General features: G+C 48.3%; 1 protein-coding gene across 1 annotated transcript; it reads left to right on the forward strand.

Moving 5' to 3' along the window:
- Nucleotides 1–5,678: 5,678 nt before the first annotated feature.
- Nucleotides 5,679–17,213, forward strand: LOC146194417 (uncharacterized). Its single transcript, XM_084596552.1, has 3 exons — nt 5,679–5,776; nt 16,067–16,286; nt 16,859–17,213. The coding sequence occupies exons 1-3, from the start codon at nt 5,679–5,681 to the stop codon at nt 17,129–17,131; spliced, it is 591 nt and encodes a 196-aa protein (XP_084452678.1). The 3' UTR covers nt 17,132–17,213.
- The last annotated feature ends 304 nt before the right edge of the window (nt 17,214–17,517 follow it).

Below are 17,517 nucleotides of genomic sequence, written 5' to 3' on the forward strand. Positions count from 1 at the left end.
ACCGTAAAGAGGAGGTGCGAGGACGCAAACTGGCGGAGCTTGTGTCCACACTGGGCCTCACCCTCCACACCGACCCTGTTTACCCAACACGCATAGGTAACTCCGTGACGCGGGACACGTGTCCGGATCTTACCTTCACTCGCAACATACGACACGCAGACTGGGTTAACACCGAGGAAACCCTCGGCAGCGACCACTGCCTTCTTAATACCATGATCTACACCCGCCCCCTCAAGCGTCCTACCACACAAGCCCACATCCCTAATTGGACTACCTTCCGACAAAATTTTCCCGCCACTACCAACATTGCCATAGCAGAGCAAGGGTACACCAACTGGTCCCGGTCACTGATGTCACACCTTCGCACACATGAAACGCAGATCCAGCTCACAGAGGCAATAACGGACGTGGATAATCACCTCATTCACCTCTGGGAAGCTCACCGCAGCCTTACACGCCGCTGGCGTCGCCAGAAACACAACCGCAAACTTGAAGAACGTATTGCCGATATCACCCACCGAGCCGCCGAGTACGCGGCCCAGCTCGCTGACTCGAACTGGGTGGATCGTTGCAATACAGCGGCCCGACAAATGTCTAGCCGTAATACATGGAGGCTCTTTCGAGCTCTCATCAATCCTACGCAGACCCGCACCGAAACCCAAAAACATTTACACCGAGCAATCCACTCCTTTAAAGGCAACACTATGCAGCTGGCACAATCGCTCCGGGACCGCTACTTGTGCACAGCTCAACACCCCCGAGGATCGGTCTACTCCTACGCAGGCAAGGAGAACTCGGAGCTGGACAAACCTTTCCAGCTTCACGATCTTCGGGCCAGTCTAGTCAAAATGAAGAGAGGCACCGCGCCGGGTCGGGACAAGGTCACCGTCAAGCTTTTGGCGAACTTGCCTCACTCGACGTACCAGTGCCTACTCGAATACATAACGCAATCTGGATAGGGGAAACCCCCTTACCCATCGATTGGAAAACGGCACTTGTGACTTTTATCCCGAAAGCTGGCAAACCAATAGACACGGATAACCTCCGCCCCATCTCTGTCACCTCCTGTGTGGGCAAACTAATGGAGACTATGGTGCGCGATCGGCTATCCGAGTATCTTGGACACAGGCACACTTTCGCGGACACCATGTTCGGATTTCGCCCACACAGATCCGCACAGGATGTCCTTCTCCAACTTAACAGAGAAATTCTCAACCCATTCGAACGCCCCCACAATGACCGGGTTGTACTCGCCCTAGACTTAAAAGGCGCTTTTGATAGCGTCACACACGAAGTCATACTGACCCATCTAAGTGAAACACACTGTGGCAGCAATACATTCAATTATATAAGACAATTCCTTACAGACCGACAATCATACATCAAAATACAAGACAAGGAGCACGGACCATTTATGCTCGGCAAGCGGGGCACACCTCAGGGCGCAGTTCTCTCCCCGCTGCTTTTTAACATTGCCATGATGCATCTGTCGGCCCAGCTGGCTGAGGTCGAAGGCGTGCAGCACGCGCTCTACGCCGACGACATCACCCTATGGGCAACGCAGGGCAGTGTGGGCGACATTGAAACCTGCCTGCAAACAGCGGCGAGCATAGTGGACCGCTATGCCCGGCGCTGTGGTCTTCAATGCTCCCCCCAGAAATCACAGTTTGTGCATCTCCGCCCCTCTCGGAGATGCAGTACACAAATCTCGCTGTCGCTTGCGAGCGGTCCAATTCATGAATCAAAAGAGATCAGAGTACTCGGTCTCTTCATCCATCACCAAAGACGCCCCGACACAACACTAGCCAAGCTCCGCCAGGTGGGGGACCAGGTGGGCCGTATGGTCCGCCGGGTGTCTAACAAACGCGGGGGGTTGCGAAGTAAGGATGCCTTGCGGCTGGCAAACGCCTTCGTAACCAGTCGAATCCTGTATTCGACTCCTTACCTCCACTCGCGGAAGCACGAAGAGGATACCCTTGAGGTGATCCTCCGAAAAATCATGAAACGTGCCCTCGACCTCCCAATCTCCACCTCCAACAGTCGGCTCATGGCCCTAGGGGGGAACACTTTCAGATAGCTTCGGGAAGCACATTTGATGAACCAATATACCTGCCTCACACAGACAGTGTCGGGTCGCCGCCTTCTTGCCCGGCTGAACATTCAACATAAACAATTTACAGAGGAGAGGCTCCGCATCCCAGAACTCTGGAGACGCGCCCTCAGAGTGCGACCTTTCCCTGCCAACATGTCACGAGAAGACCATAATGGGCGGCGCCTGGCGAGGGCGGAAGCCTTGGCCAGCCATTATGGCAATAAATCAGGTGTGTTCTACGTGGATGCCTCGGGCCTCCATTCGGGGGACTGGTACACGGCCGCTGTCGTTCACAACGGGAACACAGTAGATGGCCTTACATTCAAGGCCAAATCTATAACACACGCTGAAGAGGTAGCCATTGCACCCGCCGCCTCAGACCACACTTTTTAATATATCAACCGACTCACGAGGGGCTTGCCGGAACGTCGCCCAAGGGTGGACCACCCCATTAGCCTATAGAATATTTCAAAATTGCTGTCGGGACACGGACCCCGCGTGCCGATATCTCGTCTGGGCTCCTAGCCACCAGGGTCTTGCAGGGAACGAGGCAGCTGACGCAGCCGCCCGCGCGCTTTCTCTCCGGGCAGTTTCCTCGGGACTCGAATCGGCTGAGGACATCGATTCTAATCCGGCCGACACATTTTAAGATATTGTAATTTTTTACAAAACGCGAATCGCAAATACCCTAACCCCTGCAAAGGGTTAGGAAAGCGAACGAGAGGCTGCTCCTGCGCCTCTTCACTAACACAATGCTGTGCCCGGCAGTACTTAAACATTTTGACTCACAATTCACTGGACAGTGCCAGTACTGTGGGGAGGTGGCTGACACCTACCACATGGTATGGGCCTGCCAACAAAACCCATCCCTTCCCCCCATCCCTAACCCTTCCCGGGAGGACTGGGAGGCGACCCTGCTCGGCTGCTGCGACCTACAGGCCCAAAGGGCCTTAACGCGGCGTGCGCGGGCGGCGGCAACCGCCAATGGGGTCCCTGACTAGGGTCTCCATCCAGTATTATAAAGCCGAAGCCCTTAAGGCTCCGCGTCAAACCTCCCATTATGAAATAAACGTTTTCACCACCACCACCACCCCCGCCGCGAGCGGCGTTGGCCCACCGTCCCAACCCTGTATGGCCAGGAACTGCCCTCTGTCAATCATCCAGAGAGCCACGCCGGGCTCTCCCATCTCTTACGCCTCGGCTCAGGTGTCCACAGGAGGTGTGACAGACACTGCATCTTTCTTTCTTGTGAACACCGCGCTTTATATAATGACTTTCGCCTCACCGCACTTCAGTGGTCCAAAGTGTCCCCTCCAATTTACGCCTCTACTATACAAATCATGCTACTTTACAGACAGCCGATCGACACCAGAATACATAAAAAGACCAGTCGTCTTAAAGCCCTCTTTTGCAGATCCAGATCCATATGAATGTTCCTGCGTAGCCTATAGAAGTAGCGTGTCTGACTCGGAATGCAATGCTGGAAGGCTGATCTCACCCTCCCGTCTGAAAAGAGACACCCGAGTTGGCAGCCGCTCTTAAATCGACCATCCCATGGGGTCGCGTGAGCTCAGGCAGCCCTACCAGCGAAAAGTGCCCGGTCAATGCCTGCTAGCATCTACACCACCTGCCAAGGCCATATGCTCCAATTTTCGCTCACAACGCCGTCGCCCGGTTTTCTTGAAAAGGGGGCTGTCGCGTTGAAGATGTGCCTAATTAGTGCGCATTCTGCGCTAATTAGTTTTATAAGATCACGATTCATTATCGCAGGCGCCCTTCAATTTAAAATATCTTTGCACTACAGTTGAAGTGTGCCTGTTGTGCTGAAGGTGATTGCACATTTTTTTTTTGCCTGATATCCGTTTTAATTTACACATGCCCGCCATGTTTCTGCAGCGCTTACGGCGCTCTAATACTGCGCCCAAGGATGCGGGATCGAATCCCTGCCGCGACGGCCACTTTTCGATGGTGGCGAAGAGCAAAGCGCCCGTACACTATACGATATGAGTTCACGTTAAAGAACCCCAAGTGGTCGAAATTTCCGGAGCCCCCGAATATACGGCGTAGCTGAGTTGCTTTGGAAGCTAAACGGCATTAACCAAACCGAAATTAATGTGATCATTAATGTACATTGCTCACAAGAAACGTAGTAGAAAATATTAGAGAGCTTAAGTTTAGATGGCTTTGCGGTGATTGCGCGAGCGGGTTCGAACTTCCACATAACTGCAGCGCGAATAAAGACGGTCACCAAGGAAAGTAAACACACACGACATGGACAATCACTGCACTCACACCTGATTTTATTTCGCCAGTGCACGGGAAATATAAAGGTTCCGCCGCAGATGCGCGCACGGGAAAGAAGAAAGAAACGGAGGACACGCGCCACTGTCTAAACATTTTCACACCGTGTGACACACCTTATCGTGTGGCAGACGAAAGGTCAAATTCTGCTTTGTATAAGTGAATTTTAGTATTGCTTACACAATAATCGCCTCTTTCTTTATGTGTTAAGCTTCCAGTAGTTCACGTGCAGTTTGATCTTTGCTTTTGCCTAGAATCCTTACACAATCAAAATGCGGCGACACACCCTGGCAAGACCTGCAATGTTTAACCAAGTTCACATCTTCGTCATTCTCTAAATTTCTTTCGTGCTCCCCCAATCGATCGTTTACACGTCTGTCAGACTGGCAGACATATGCTTTTCAGCGCGACCGTGGTATTTCATATACCATTCCTGATTGGCACTGGTACGTGGAGTTTGGTATGCTTTTTTCCGCATCCAGCTTTAGTGGTATTCTTATCGGAGATACGAGGGCATAGTTGCCGAGCTTTTCCGGAGCCGTCAAAAATAAGAGCGGCGCCACTAACTTGTTTGCAACGTTCTTCAAATTATGCGAGACTGAGTGCAGGTAGGGGGCAACTTCCATTCTCAGGCTGCACTCAACTTCCCTCGTCTTCGTGGTCGTAGCCATTTTCTTTACCTTTTTCAGGATGGTCTCGGCAACAGCCGGGACGATCGATTGAGGGTAGCCTGAGCCGAAATTCTTGCCAATTGGCCGTCAAAGGTTGCCTGCATTTCATATTCGCACGATTTGTCTACTGCAGGTCTGAGGCACACAAGTTTACAATGCTTCTTTTAATTATTTTAGAGTGTGCTGAATCCGTGGATCGAGCAGTCGTCCGCTTCAAACGAACAGAGTCGTTGCAGTTCCGGTTGGCGCATTTACGGGCAACTACTGCTACGGCCTTCTTTCGCTTTCTCTAATCTTGCTTTGGAGTCAATGTGCAAAGAAGCTTTGTTTTTGAGATTCAGGAGCCTGATACTCCTGGGGGGCCTAATGGGGTCGCCACATAGAATTACCGTTTTGTGCAAAAACAAATTACTCATTGAATTGAGGCTTTTGTGGCGCTCCTGGACCCCTTCGTTCGATCACTGACAGCTACCAAATATACGTCCTCGGCAAAGAGGACAGGCGGCTCGACGCCAGGAAAGAACTCGGAAGCTCTCGCTTGGAGAGTACGCGGGAAAATGCTGTGCATTCTTCTTATAGCACTATGTCCGTATTCACGCTTTCGCAAAAGTTGCATGTGTCCGGCCCGCCGAGAGAAATATACCTTAGCCCGGGCCCAGCCCGACGAAGACGGCTTCCGGACGGCACGAGCCAGGCCCGTGGACAGGGCCAGGTACGGGTTTTCGGGCTAGCCTGAGCCCGTGCACAGCTCTAGCCACACGACAGGAAGACCAGTCAGCATTCTATATACGGCCATGCCACCTGCAAGCATTATCCTTGTGTTTTATCACTCGCAACGCCTACAGAACCGACGCCGGATTTTCTGATTAACGTTGCTTTTAACACGGTCACTTCAATATTTAGCTGTATTATATTCTATCTACATAACCACTGTTGCTTGCAGCTTATACGGGGTATTTCGAACATGTCTGGAGATCCCACAAGTTGGACGACTGGGTTATAACAGCACATGACGATTCTAGCAGGAACGGTATACACATATTTTAGATGAGGTATCAGTGATTGAGGTTATATTCAAAGTGGTTGCTATTGCCGCCTGGTAAACAGAAAGTTCACTGAAATACAAGGCGTAGGTTGAGCCGCAGCGAGCCGAGACAATCTCACTTAATCACGAACAAAGCGAAACGTTTAGAAGCAGACGAACGACTGTGACCCTTGTGAAAGCAGACGAACATCTGCTTCTATAGGCGCCACAAAAGTTCTTTTCTTCGAACAGTTTCGCATATCTGCTTCCAAAGTACACGGTGTGCCCTTCCAGCGAGGCCCTTGGCCTCTAAACTGTCTACATTCTGCCGGCGTCTTTCAACTACACCGTCGAGCGAGTTGAATGATCGATATCTGACGGTGTTGACATGGCTGGAGATCGAAGAACTGCATCAAGGAGCTCGCGCTGACTTGTTTGAAGCCGACAATTTAGAAATTTCTTTGCAAAGCAGAAATGAGCAGACTATTTAAACCAGCCTAAAGACGAGACACAGGAAAGAAGAGAACAAGACAAGGCTGGACTAACAACTGAATATTTATTCTCTTCTTTCCTGTGTCTCGTCTTTTGGCAGGTTTAAAATGAAACGTTACCAACTCGCCCAGTAGGCAATTTTGTTGAGCTGACTATATGTTGCTGCTGCTCAAAGGCTGGCATACTGGACATATATCCTGTGGACTGTGCGCTGTTCAGATTGCAGCTCCGGTTGGAAAAGAGAGCTTTCGTATCTGAACTTCTGGTGCTATTTGAGCTGACTTGTTTGAAGCCGACAACTTAGAAATCGCTCTGCAAATCAGAACTGCACCGACGCTTGAGCTGATTTGTTTGAAGCCGACAACTTAGAAATCGCTCTGCAAATCAGAACTGAGCCGACGCTTGAGCTGACTTGTTTGAAGCCGACAACTTGGAAATCGCTCTGCAAATCAGAACTGCGCCGACGCTTCAGCTGACTTGTTTGAAGCCGACAGCTTGGAAATCGTTCTGCAAATCAAAACTGCGCCGACGCTTGAGCTGACTTGTTTGAAGCCGACAAGTTGGAAATCGCTCTGCAAATAAAAACTGAGCCGACGCTTGATCTGACTTCTTTGAAGCCGACAACTTGAAAATCGCTCTGCAAATCAGTATTGAGCCGACGCTTGAGCTGACTTGTTTGAAGACGACAACTTAGAAATCGCTCTGCAAATCAGAACTCAGCCGACGCTTGAGCTGACTTGTTTGAAGCCGACAACTTGAAAATCGCTCTGCAAATCAGAATTGAGCCGACGCTTGAGCTGACTTGTTTGAAGCCGACAACTTGAAAATCGCTCTGCAAATCAGAACTGAGCTGACGCTTGAGCTGACTTGTTTGAAGCCGACAACTTGGAAATCGCTCTGCAAATCAGATTTGAGCCGACGCTTGAGCTGACTTGTTTAAAGCCGACAACTTGGAAATCGCTCCGCAAATCAGAATTGAACCGACGCTTGAGCTGACTTGTTTGAAGCCGACAACTTGGAAATCGCTCTGCAAATCAGAATTGAGCCGACGCTTGAGCTGACTTGTTTGAAGCCGACAACTTGGAAATCGCTCTGCAAATCAGAATTGAGCCGACGCTTGAGCTGACTGGTTTGAAGCCGACAACTTGGAAATCGCTCTGCAAATCAGAATTGAGCCGACGCTTGAGCTGACTTGTTTGAAGCCGACAACTTGGAAATCGCTCTGCAAATCAGAATTGAGCCGACGCTTGAGCTGACTGGTTTGAAGCCGACAACTTGGAAATCGCTCTGCAAATCACAATTGAGCCGACGCTTGAGCTGACTGGTTTGAAGCCGACAACTTGGAAATCGCTCTGCAAATCAGAATTGAGCCGACGCTTGAGCTGACTTGTTTGAAGCCGACAACTTGGAATTCGCTCTGCAAATCAGAATTGAGCCGACGCTTGAGCTGACTGGTTTGAAGCCGACAACTTGGAAATCGCTCTGCAAATCAGAATTGAGCCGACGCTTGAGCTGACTGGTTTGAAGCCGACAACATGGAAATCGCTCTGCAAATCAGAATTGAGCCGACACTTGAGCTGACTTGTTTGAAGCCGACAACTTGGAAATCGCTCTGCAAATCAGAATTGAGCCGACGCTTGAGCTGACTGGTTTGAAACCGACAACTTGGAAATCGCTCTGCAAATCAGAATTGAGCCGACGCTTGAGCTGACTTGTTCGAAGCCGACAACTTGGAAATCGCTCTGCAAATCAGAACTGAGCCGACGCTTGAGCTGACTGGTTTGAAGCCGACAACTTGGAAATCGCTCTTCAAATCAGAACTGAGCCGACGCTTGAGCTGACTGGTTTGAAGCCGACAACTTGGAAATCGCTCTGCAAATCAGAATTGAGCCGACGCTTGAGCTGACTGGTTTGAAGCCGACAACTTGGAAATCGCTCTGCAAATCAGAATTGAGCCGACGCTTGAGCTGACTGGTTTGAAGCCGACAACTTGGAAATCGCTCTGCAAATCAGAATTGAGCCGACGCTTGAGCTGACTGGTTTGAAGCCGACAACTTGGAAATCGCTCTGCAAATCAGAATTGAGCCGACGCTTGAGCTGACTGGTTTGAAGCCGACAACTTGGAAATCGCTCTGCAAATCAGAATTGAGCCGACGCTTGAGCTGACTGGTTTGAAGCCGACAACTTGGAAATCGCTCTGCAAATCAGAATTGAGCCGACGCTTGAGCTGACTTGTTTGAAGCCGACAACTTGGAAATCGCTCTGCAAATCAGAACTGAGCCGACGCTTGAGCTGACTGGTTTGAAGCCGACAACTTGGAAATCGCTCTGCAAATCGGAACTGAGCCGACGCTTGAGCTGACTGGTTTGAAGCCGACAACTTGGAAATCGCTCTGCAAATCGGAACTGAGCCGACGCTTGAGCTGACTTGTTTGAAGCCGACAACTTGGAAATCGCTTTGCAAATCGGAATTGAGCCGACGCTTGAGCTGACTGGTTTGAAGCCGACAACTTGGAAATCGCTCTGCAAATCGGAATTGAGCCGACGCTTGAGCTGACTGGTTTGAAGCCGACAACTTGGAAATCGCTCTGCAAATCGGAATTGAGCCGACGCTTGAGCTGACTTGTTTGAAGCCGACAACTTGGAAATCGCTCTGCAAATCAGAACTGAGCCGACGCTTGAGCTGACTGGTTTGAAGCCGACAACTTGGAAATCGCTCTGCAAATCAGAATTGAGCCGACGCTTGAGCTGACTGGTTTGAAGTCGACAACTTGGAAATCGCTCGGCAAATCAGAACTGAGCCGACGCTTGAGCTGACTGGTTTGAAGCCGACAACTTGGAAATCGCTCTGCAAATCAGAATTGTGCCGACGCTTGAGCTGACTGGTTTGAAGCCGACAACTTGGAAATCGCTCTGCAAATCAGAATTGAGCCGACGCTTGAGCTGACTGGATTGAAGCCGACAATTTGGAAAGCGCTCTGCAAATCAGAACTGAGCCGACGCTTGAGCTGACTGGTTTGAAGCCGACAACTTGGAAATCGCTCTGCAAATCGGAATTGAGCCGACGCTTGAGCTGACTTGTTTGAAGGCGACAACTTGGAAATCGCTCTGCAAATCAGAATTGAGCCGACGCTTGAGCTGACTTGTTTGAAGCCGACAACTTGGAAATCGCTCTGCAAATCAGAATTGAGCCGACGCTTGAGCTGACTGGTTTGAAGCCGACAACTTGGAAATCGCTCTGCAAATCAGAATTGAGCCGACGCTTGAGCTTACTTGTTTGAAGCCGACAACTTGGAAATCGCCCAGCAAATCAGAATTGTGCCGACGCTTGAGCTGACTGGTTTGAAGCCGACAACTTGGAAATCGCTCTGCAAATCAGAATTGAGCCGACGCTTGAGCTGACTGGATTGAAGCCGACAATTTGGAAAGCGCTCTGCAAATCAGAACTGAGCCGACGCTTGAGCTGACTGGTTTGAAGCCGACAACTTGGAAATCGCTCTGCAAATCAGAATTGAGCCGACGCTTGAGCTGACTTGTTTGAAGCCGACAATTTGGAAAGCGCTCTGCAAATCAGAACTGAGCCGACGCTTGAGCTGACTTGTTTGAAGCCGACAACTTGTAAATCGCTCTGCAAATCAGAATTGAGCCGACGCTTGAGCTGACTTGTTTGAAGCCGACAACTTGGAAATCGCTCTGCAAATCAGAATTGAGCCGACGCTTGAGCTGACTTGTTTGAAGCCGACAACTTGGAAATCGCTGTGCAAATCAGAATTGAGCCGACGCTTGAGCTGACTTGTTTGAAGCCGACAACTTGGAAATCGCTCTGCAAATCAGAATTGAGCCGACGCTTGAGCTGACTTGTTTGAAGCCGACAACTTGGAAATCGCTCTGCAAATCAGAATTGAGCCGACGCTTGAGCTGACTGGTTTGAAGCCGACAACTTGGAAATCGCTCTGCAAATCAGAATTGAGCCGACGCTTGAGCTTACTTGTTTGAAGCCGACAACTTGGAAATCGCCCAGCAAATCAGAACTGAGCCGATGCTTGAGCTGACTTGCTTGAAGCCGACAACTTGGAAATCGCTCTGCAAATTAGAATTGAGCCGACGCTTGAGCTGACTTGTTTGAAGCCGACAACTTGGAAATCGCTCTGCAAATCAGAATTGAGCCGACGCTTGAGCTGACTTGTTTGAAGCCGACAACTTGGAAACCGCTTTGCAAATCAGAATTGAGCCGACGCTTGAGCTGACTTGTTTGAAGCCGACAACTTGGAAATCGCTTTGCAAATCAGAATTGAGCCGACGCTTGAGCTGACTGGTTTGAAGCCGACAACTTGGAAATCGCTGTGCAAATCAGACATGAGCCGACTATATACCGCTGTCACTCAAAGGATAGTGTACTGGACATATCCGCTGTGGACTCTGCGCTCTTCAGATTGCAGTTTCGGTTGGAAATGAGGGCTTGCGCGTCTAAACAGCTGGTGTGATTTCAAACCTATGTTCAGTCTGCAATCATAACGTCATCGCGAAAACTACTAGCTACAATGTTGGTAGTTTTCTGCACCTTTTTAGCGATGCCAACAATCACAGCTGGCTGACGGAAGCAACAACCATAGTTGCTTGACGGAAGAATTCACCGCAGTGAGTATCCACAAAATTCACGAAAAAAAATTTCTTAATTTCTTTGCTGTCGTAATGTTTCGAATCAAAGATCATACTCTGTAAAAACCAGCCATGCGTGGACCACGATTGTTAAACAACGGCTATTCCGATGCTATAAAAATTTGGAGGACGCTTAAGCTTCGCCTTCAAGAGTGGAACGCGATAGCGTTATTGCACCTCGTCGAGAAAACTTATTAAACACAAGGGTATTGGGGCATCCTCGCACCGGTACCCGCGCGGCCCGAAGGGGAGAAGCGGGTGAGCGAAGATTGCGATCTAAAAAAAGGAAAGACGCTTGATTCTACAACCCGTGAGGGTGCACGGCGACGCGTGATTCCGTTCTCTCAACGGTAGGGTCCTCTGAGCAGCGTCACCTGGCGACAAATAGTGGAAATATTCTAGAACTGAATAAGAGCACATGTAAAGCCTGTCGTACCCGTTGCCTCAGTGGCGCAATGGATTAACATTACTTAACTGAGCACTTAGCGAATAAAATGTATGTTCGAAACCTGCGTTTGTAAATATTTTCGAAATTTGTTTTTTAAATTGCAAGATTAAAATAAGCTAATATCTTTATGGATGGTGTTCCCCTTTAGGTTTCATCATGTGATGTTTTTAACCCCTAATAGCCAGAAAACCAGTCGTGAACACAGCCGCGAGACAACAGAATGACAACGATTGCACTATTTAATAATTTTCAACGTAATCATTCCCTGCCCTTAGTTAGTGTATGTTACCTTTACGTTGCGTTCAGACACATCTCTCAGTAACAATCGCCGTTTAACCCGCTCAGAGGCAACCATTGACGATAAAGAAGTTGCGGGACCCCGCCGTTGAGAATACGGAATTACGCCACGGCGAAACGTCAGGGGCGAGTGGCGCGCCACATGTCGGGGCAGCGCCGCACATTGCTAGGAGGGGTTCTTCTGTGTTTGCCGCAAGATGGTTCCGCATGCGCGCAGAGCGCAGAAGAAATGTAGCGGGAACGTACTTCGCTACTCGTGTAACTGCGACTTCTGTAAGTAACATGCTCATAATTACCGATATACACCACAGTATAACGTTCTACGGCACGTTTCTAAGGCAACACTGCATTCACTAGAAGCGCTTTTGTACCGCTTTCAAGCATCGAACTCGTGGCCGAGTGGTAGAGCACATCTTTCCCTGGCCCTTCACAGTATACTGTTCTGTACAATGGAGCTGGGAACAATTGTGAAATAAGATCCTTGTACAGTCGCTTAGGTGGTACCGCCGCTAAATACTCGTCAGAGTACCTCACGCGCAAAAACTTGAACGACCACACCACTTCTCGCAGGAAGCGTCATACAGTGTATCCCCGAGCAGAGCATGAAGAGACTATATAAACTCTGGAATTGCACTGGATAGCATGATTTGCATAAAGGTTCTCAGGAATGCATCTTTTTGGTCACGTAGGAAACAAAACCTTAAAACCATCTGCCGCACATATAGATGCATTAGAGACAACCCTCCGTCTTTAACTGGCCGAAAGAGATTATCTCTGCTAATTCGTTCCCAATTGGACAACCAAATGAAGACCGCAAATACACGATGGAACCTTTGTATATTGATTCGAGCACAATACAATACTTGAAGTAAATACATTATTCTTGCCACCAAAAAGGTATTGCATACAGTCGCACGGGCGAAAATAGAGAGGTTACGTCCCATGCATCCTTTCATCCTTTCCCGTATTTCTTTCGCTTTTTCTTTCCAGTAATTCGTATTTTCCCCGTATTTGTCCAATGGGACTCCCAAATAAACTCCGGACTTTGTAGCCCACCTTATTCCACAGAAAATTTCCGGTTCCTCTTCCCATTCCCCGTGCCAGACTCCGAGACTTTTCTTTAAATTAACAGCACTACCAGTCGGCCTGCAATACCTTTGTGTTACTTTCAAAGCTTCCGAAACGCTTTCGCGATCTTCACAAAAAAGCGCCACATCATCAGCGTATGCCAATATTTTCACTTAACATACTCCCAGCTTAAAACCACGGATGTATTCGTTAGCAATTACCATTCTGCACAATGGTTCCAAATATATAGCAAAGAGGAGAGGAGACAGTGGACATCCTTGCCGCACAGATGCTCTTACATCAGTTCGTTCAGATAACACTTTGTTAATCATAAGGCGTGTAGAACAACATGCATAATCCATTTTAACTTATTTCAATACAACGGCACCAACACCAATATGTTCCAACAAACAGTACGTTATTTCATAAGACACATGATCAAATGCTTTTTCGAAATCCACTTGAATCATGGCCACTCTCCTGTTTAGAGCATCGCAGCACTCGAACGCACTACGCGCTACATGAATATTATTAAATATGCTTCTGGTCTTTATTCCACATGTCTGATGAGGTCCAACAATATGTTTTATAATGTATTGCAATCTCTTAGCTAGCACCTTCATCAGCATTTTATAATTAACATTTGTTAACGTTATCGGTCTATAGCTTGTAACTTTTAAAAGCATGGCTGGCTCATCAGTCTTGGGAACCAAGACCGTATGCGCGTTGCTAAACGACGGTGGCAGATAACCCACATCAAAGCACTCCTTGAAAAGCCTATAGAGCATGATAGATAACTCACTTTTAAGGCTCTTGTAAAAGGCCGCACTCAAACCATCTGGACCCGGGGACTTTCCGACATTCAATTCATCAATGGCGTTTTCTATTTCCTCCACACTTATTTCGTTCTCTAACTCTTCAGTAACTTCTTTGCCTAATATTGGCATCAGAGGCAAAAAGTTATCTCTAAACCCTTCTTCACTTGGTGCTTTGCTCGAAAACAGCTCACGGTAATGTTCCACGAAGGTGCTCGTAATTCCGTCTTGCTCATCATGCCTCTGACCCTTGTATTCAATAACCTTTATCTCGTTCGCGCGCGCATATCGCTTTTCATCAGCGAGGGCGCGTTTTGTTGGCGTCTCGCCACCGAGCCATTTTTCCGTGCGCGCTCTTATCGCAGCGCCTCTGTACTTCTGGGCATCCAAAGCTTCTAGCCTAACTTTGATGCCTTTTATACCATGCATGAACATATCCGGCATTCGTTCTTCTTCACGCCCTAAATAGTTTAAGAGCTCTTGTAGTTGCTTTTCTTCTTTCTTTTCCTCATACTTAATAATGAAAGAGCGCTCAATTGCATTCATTTTAACCTCCTGTTTAAATCGTTCCCAGGATTCAATACAGCCTGTTTCGCTCTCATAAAAAATATCAATGCTTTCCTTAACTTTTTTTAAAAATAGTTCGTCTTCTGTAAGCCTCGAGTATATTTTCCATAAGTCCCAGTTCATTTTAGATTTACACTGCTTCGTTCCGCCCAGCGTGACCGTAACTAAGCAATGATCGCTAAATGACACTTGCTTCACTTCATACTGTTCACAGGTAGGCGAAAACTCTGGCGACACATATATTCTGTCAAGTCGCGCGCGACTACTACCTTGAAAATGTGTGAAATGCACACGTTTTTCACCATTCACCAGGACTGATACGTCCTCTAAGCTGCACTCATTGAGGACACACTTCAGCAATTCGGCACTTTGGTCTTTTCCAACATTTCTATTCGAACGATCCTTAGAGTCTACAACACAGTTGAAGACTCCCAAAAATATAAGCGCACGACTGCATTCAAGGAAAGGCACCAACTGCTCAAAAAAGTCGCGCCGTTCTTTTTGTGTCGTTGGTGCATACAGGACCACCACCTGATGTCGCACACGACGAAACGCCCCCTTGCACAAATTATTACTTGCTCCACTGCTATGCCTGCACTTTTCCTCAGGAAAAGGCAGCAACCTGCCGGCAAACCGACTGCATGGCTTACGCAATCATTGAAGCGTGACCGAAAACCAAACACCATATTATCTGTTTGCTGCTCATCCTCAACCTTTGTTTCTTGTATGGCTACGATGTCTAAATCTAGTTCGTTCAACAAACGGTTCAACTGCACTTGCTTCCGTCTCGAGGCGAGCCCTCGGACGTTTAGAGTGCACACTTTTAGCGGTTTTTTTCCAATAAGCCATACTCTAAACCCAGCTAACAAACAATGACTAAAGGCTCACTTCTTCAGTCTCTCGTAGCGAGTGAGCGACGAGGAACGCAACGCGGTTTGCGATAAGGCTAACTTGCCTTTCTTAGCGCCTTCCACCCTCCACTGCTTTTCTAGTCCACGCAGTTCCCGTTCTGTAGCTGGTACCTTTTCGTAGTCTCGTGGTGTATTTGTACCAATTCATGCAATAAAGGAAAAGAAAAAACAAACTCGTGGCTGAGTGGTAGCGTCTCCGTCTCACACTCCGGAGGCCCTGGTTCGATTCCCACCCAGCCCATCTTGGAAGTTGCGTTTTGTTTACGAAGTGCATGCCGGGATTTATCGCTCACAGCCAACGCCTCCGACGCCGACGACACCGGCTTTTCTGCGACACGAGCTCCTTAACGCTACCGCGTTTAAACGGATTCAGTTTCCTTACTTCTCGCAGCATTGCGAAGTCGTCATGAGCAGTGCAGCGTATGTGTATATTTCCGCTACGCCGTGCTCCGACTCTGGCGCTGGACATTTCGATTTTGACGCTTCTCGTCTAGCTGCTGTCTTCTGCTATGAGGATTGATGGGCGTATGCTACACAAACCCCGCTTGCATGGCTTTGAACATTTAAAAACTGCAATGCAAACTTCCCAAACAGCTCAATACTTCCTTTATAATTTATAGTAATCAAAATTAGTAGTAAAATATAGAAGACACCCAAACAAGGCTGGAAACCAATTCGCTGTGTTCAGAGCGGTTGCTTCGTCGTAGGAAGTATTTGTGCAGATGGAGGCCCGCTGACGCTAGCTTGCCGCGGCTTTCGCATCACGGCCATCCTGAGCGGCTCGTTGCGCAGGGGCCCGCAGTGGCGCCCCGCGGGAAGCAGCGCGCTCCCGTAGCCGCGACGCCGTCCGATTCCCGCAGCCACGGCCTCTCGAGCAGCGATGGGATTCCTCGGCTGCCGTCCCCGTTCAACTCGGTGCTCATGCTGCCTTCCGACGAAGGGGTGAGCTGCTCCAGAGGACGTTCCTTAAGCATCCCGATTCACATGGGACGCTCAGAGCAACATGTATCCAGTCTTTGTTCGCAATAGAAATTCGTTCAGCAGCTCCTTCTGGGATTGATGTTTTGCTGACAGCAAAGCGTTCATTTATTGGGGAAAAAATTCTTTTTTGTATTTTCCAAACGTTACATATTATTTAAAATTGGTGCATTATAAAATTTGGTTATATTTTACGTAGTTTATTTAGGTAACTTTTGTAAAGAGATAGAAAATGCTACAAATCTCCTTGGTCAGGGAGACGTTATTAAAAAAAAAAGCTATTTCGGAATCAGATAACCTCGTCATCAGGTCGCCCTGGCAAGAGATTTTGAGTTTCGCATGATAATTTAATGATGACCTTTAGTCTTCATGGCGGAAGGTATCGACTGGAACTTATTTTCCCTTCCTTATACCTTAACACTCTCGACGGATTTATCTCGCAGTTAAAATGCTATACATAAATAGTTTGCAAGTAAGATTTTATATTAGGTTTCATACAGCATGTTTTCACTTTGCCCCTTCTCTCTGTGACTCAGGTTGGTCAACGGGACATTCGGCCCGATTCCAGATGGACTCTGCCGCAGCTCTGCATTGGCCTGTGTGGCGCAGTGGCTTTAGTGCTGGCGATTCTGTTCGCTGGAACGCTAGCCGTCAGGACTATGCAGACCTACCAGCTACTGCGACCAGTTACGGGAGGAAAACTGAAGAGCCCAGGGGGTCCGCCGACTGTTCCTGTACTGACTACTGTCATAAGTATAGATGGCATGTTAAACGTCACTGAAGTCACGTTCCCTGGAGTTACTCCATGACCGCCATTTGTAGGGATATAAAAGACGAAGCGAAAAATATTCTCAGACCTTTTCGATTTTGAAAACAATAAAACCTTATACTGAGTCCTTTTATTGTGGGCAAAGGTCTCTAATGAACTTATCCTTGATTTTCGGCGTTCCGTTTTTAGCACTTCAAGGTAGTATTGTCTCGGTGTTTATGAGAACACAGTTTTCGTTTTGTGTTTCAGTAATCGTGACGCTTGATGAATTCCGTCCAGACTATTTGTTCTGGCTGTAGGTACCTTCCTCCAGTCCCAGCATTTGCTCAAAACGTCTGAACAAGTACCAGGGCCCCTACCATATTCTCAAGCAAAAATCCCCTATCAGCTATGTCATTGAACCTTTTAGGCCATCAACTGATGCGT

Source organism: Amblyomma maculatum, chromosome 3 (assembly GCF_055883805.1).
Source record: "Amblyomma maculatum isolate TAMU_Amacu chromosome 3, ASM5588380v1, whole genome shotgun sequence".
In the NCBI taxonomy this organism is placed as follows: domain Eukaryota; kingdom Metazoa; phylum Arthropoda; class Arachnida; order Ixodida; family Ixodidae; genus Amblyomma; species Amblyomma maculatum.

Excerpts from the sequence above, each read along its gene's own strand:
- LOC146194417 (XM_084596552.1), top strand. The coding sequence starts at position 5,679 with ATGTGTCCGGCCCGCCGAGAGAAATATACCTTAGCCCGGGCCCAGCCC. Across the intron at positions 5,777-16,066 it reads AGGCCCGTGGACAGGGCCAG|ATGGAGGCCCGCTGACGCTA; the intron begins GTACGGGTTTTC and ends GTATTTGTGCAG. Across the intron at positions 16,287-16,858 it reads TGCTGCCTTCCGACGAAGGG|GTTGGTCAACGGGACATTCG; the intron begins GTGAGCTGCTCC and ends TCTGTGACTCAG.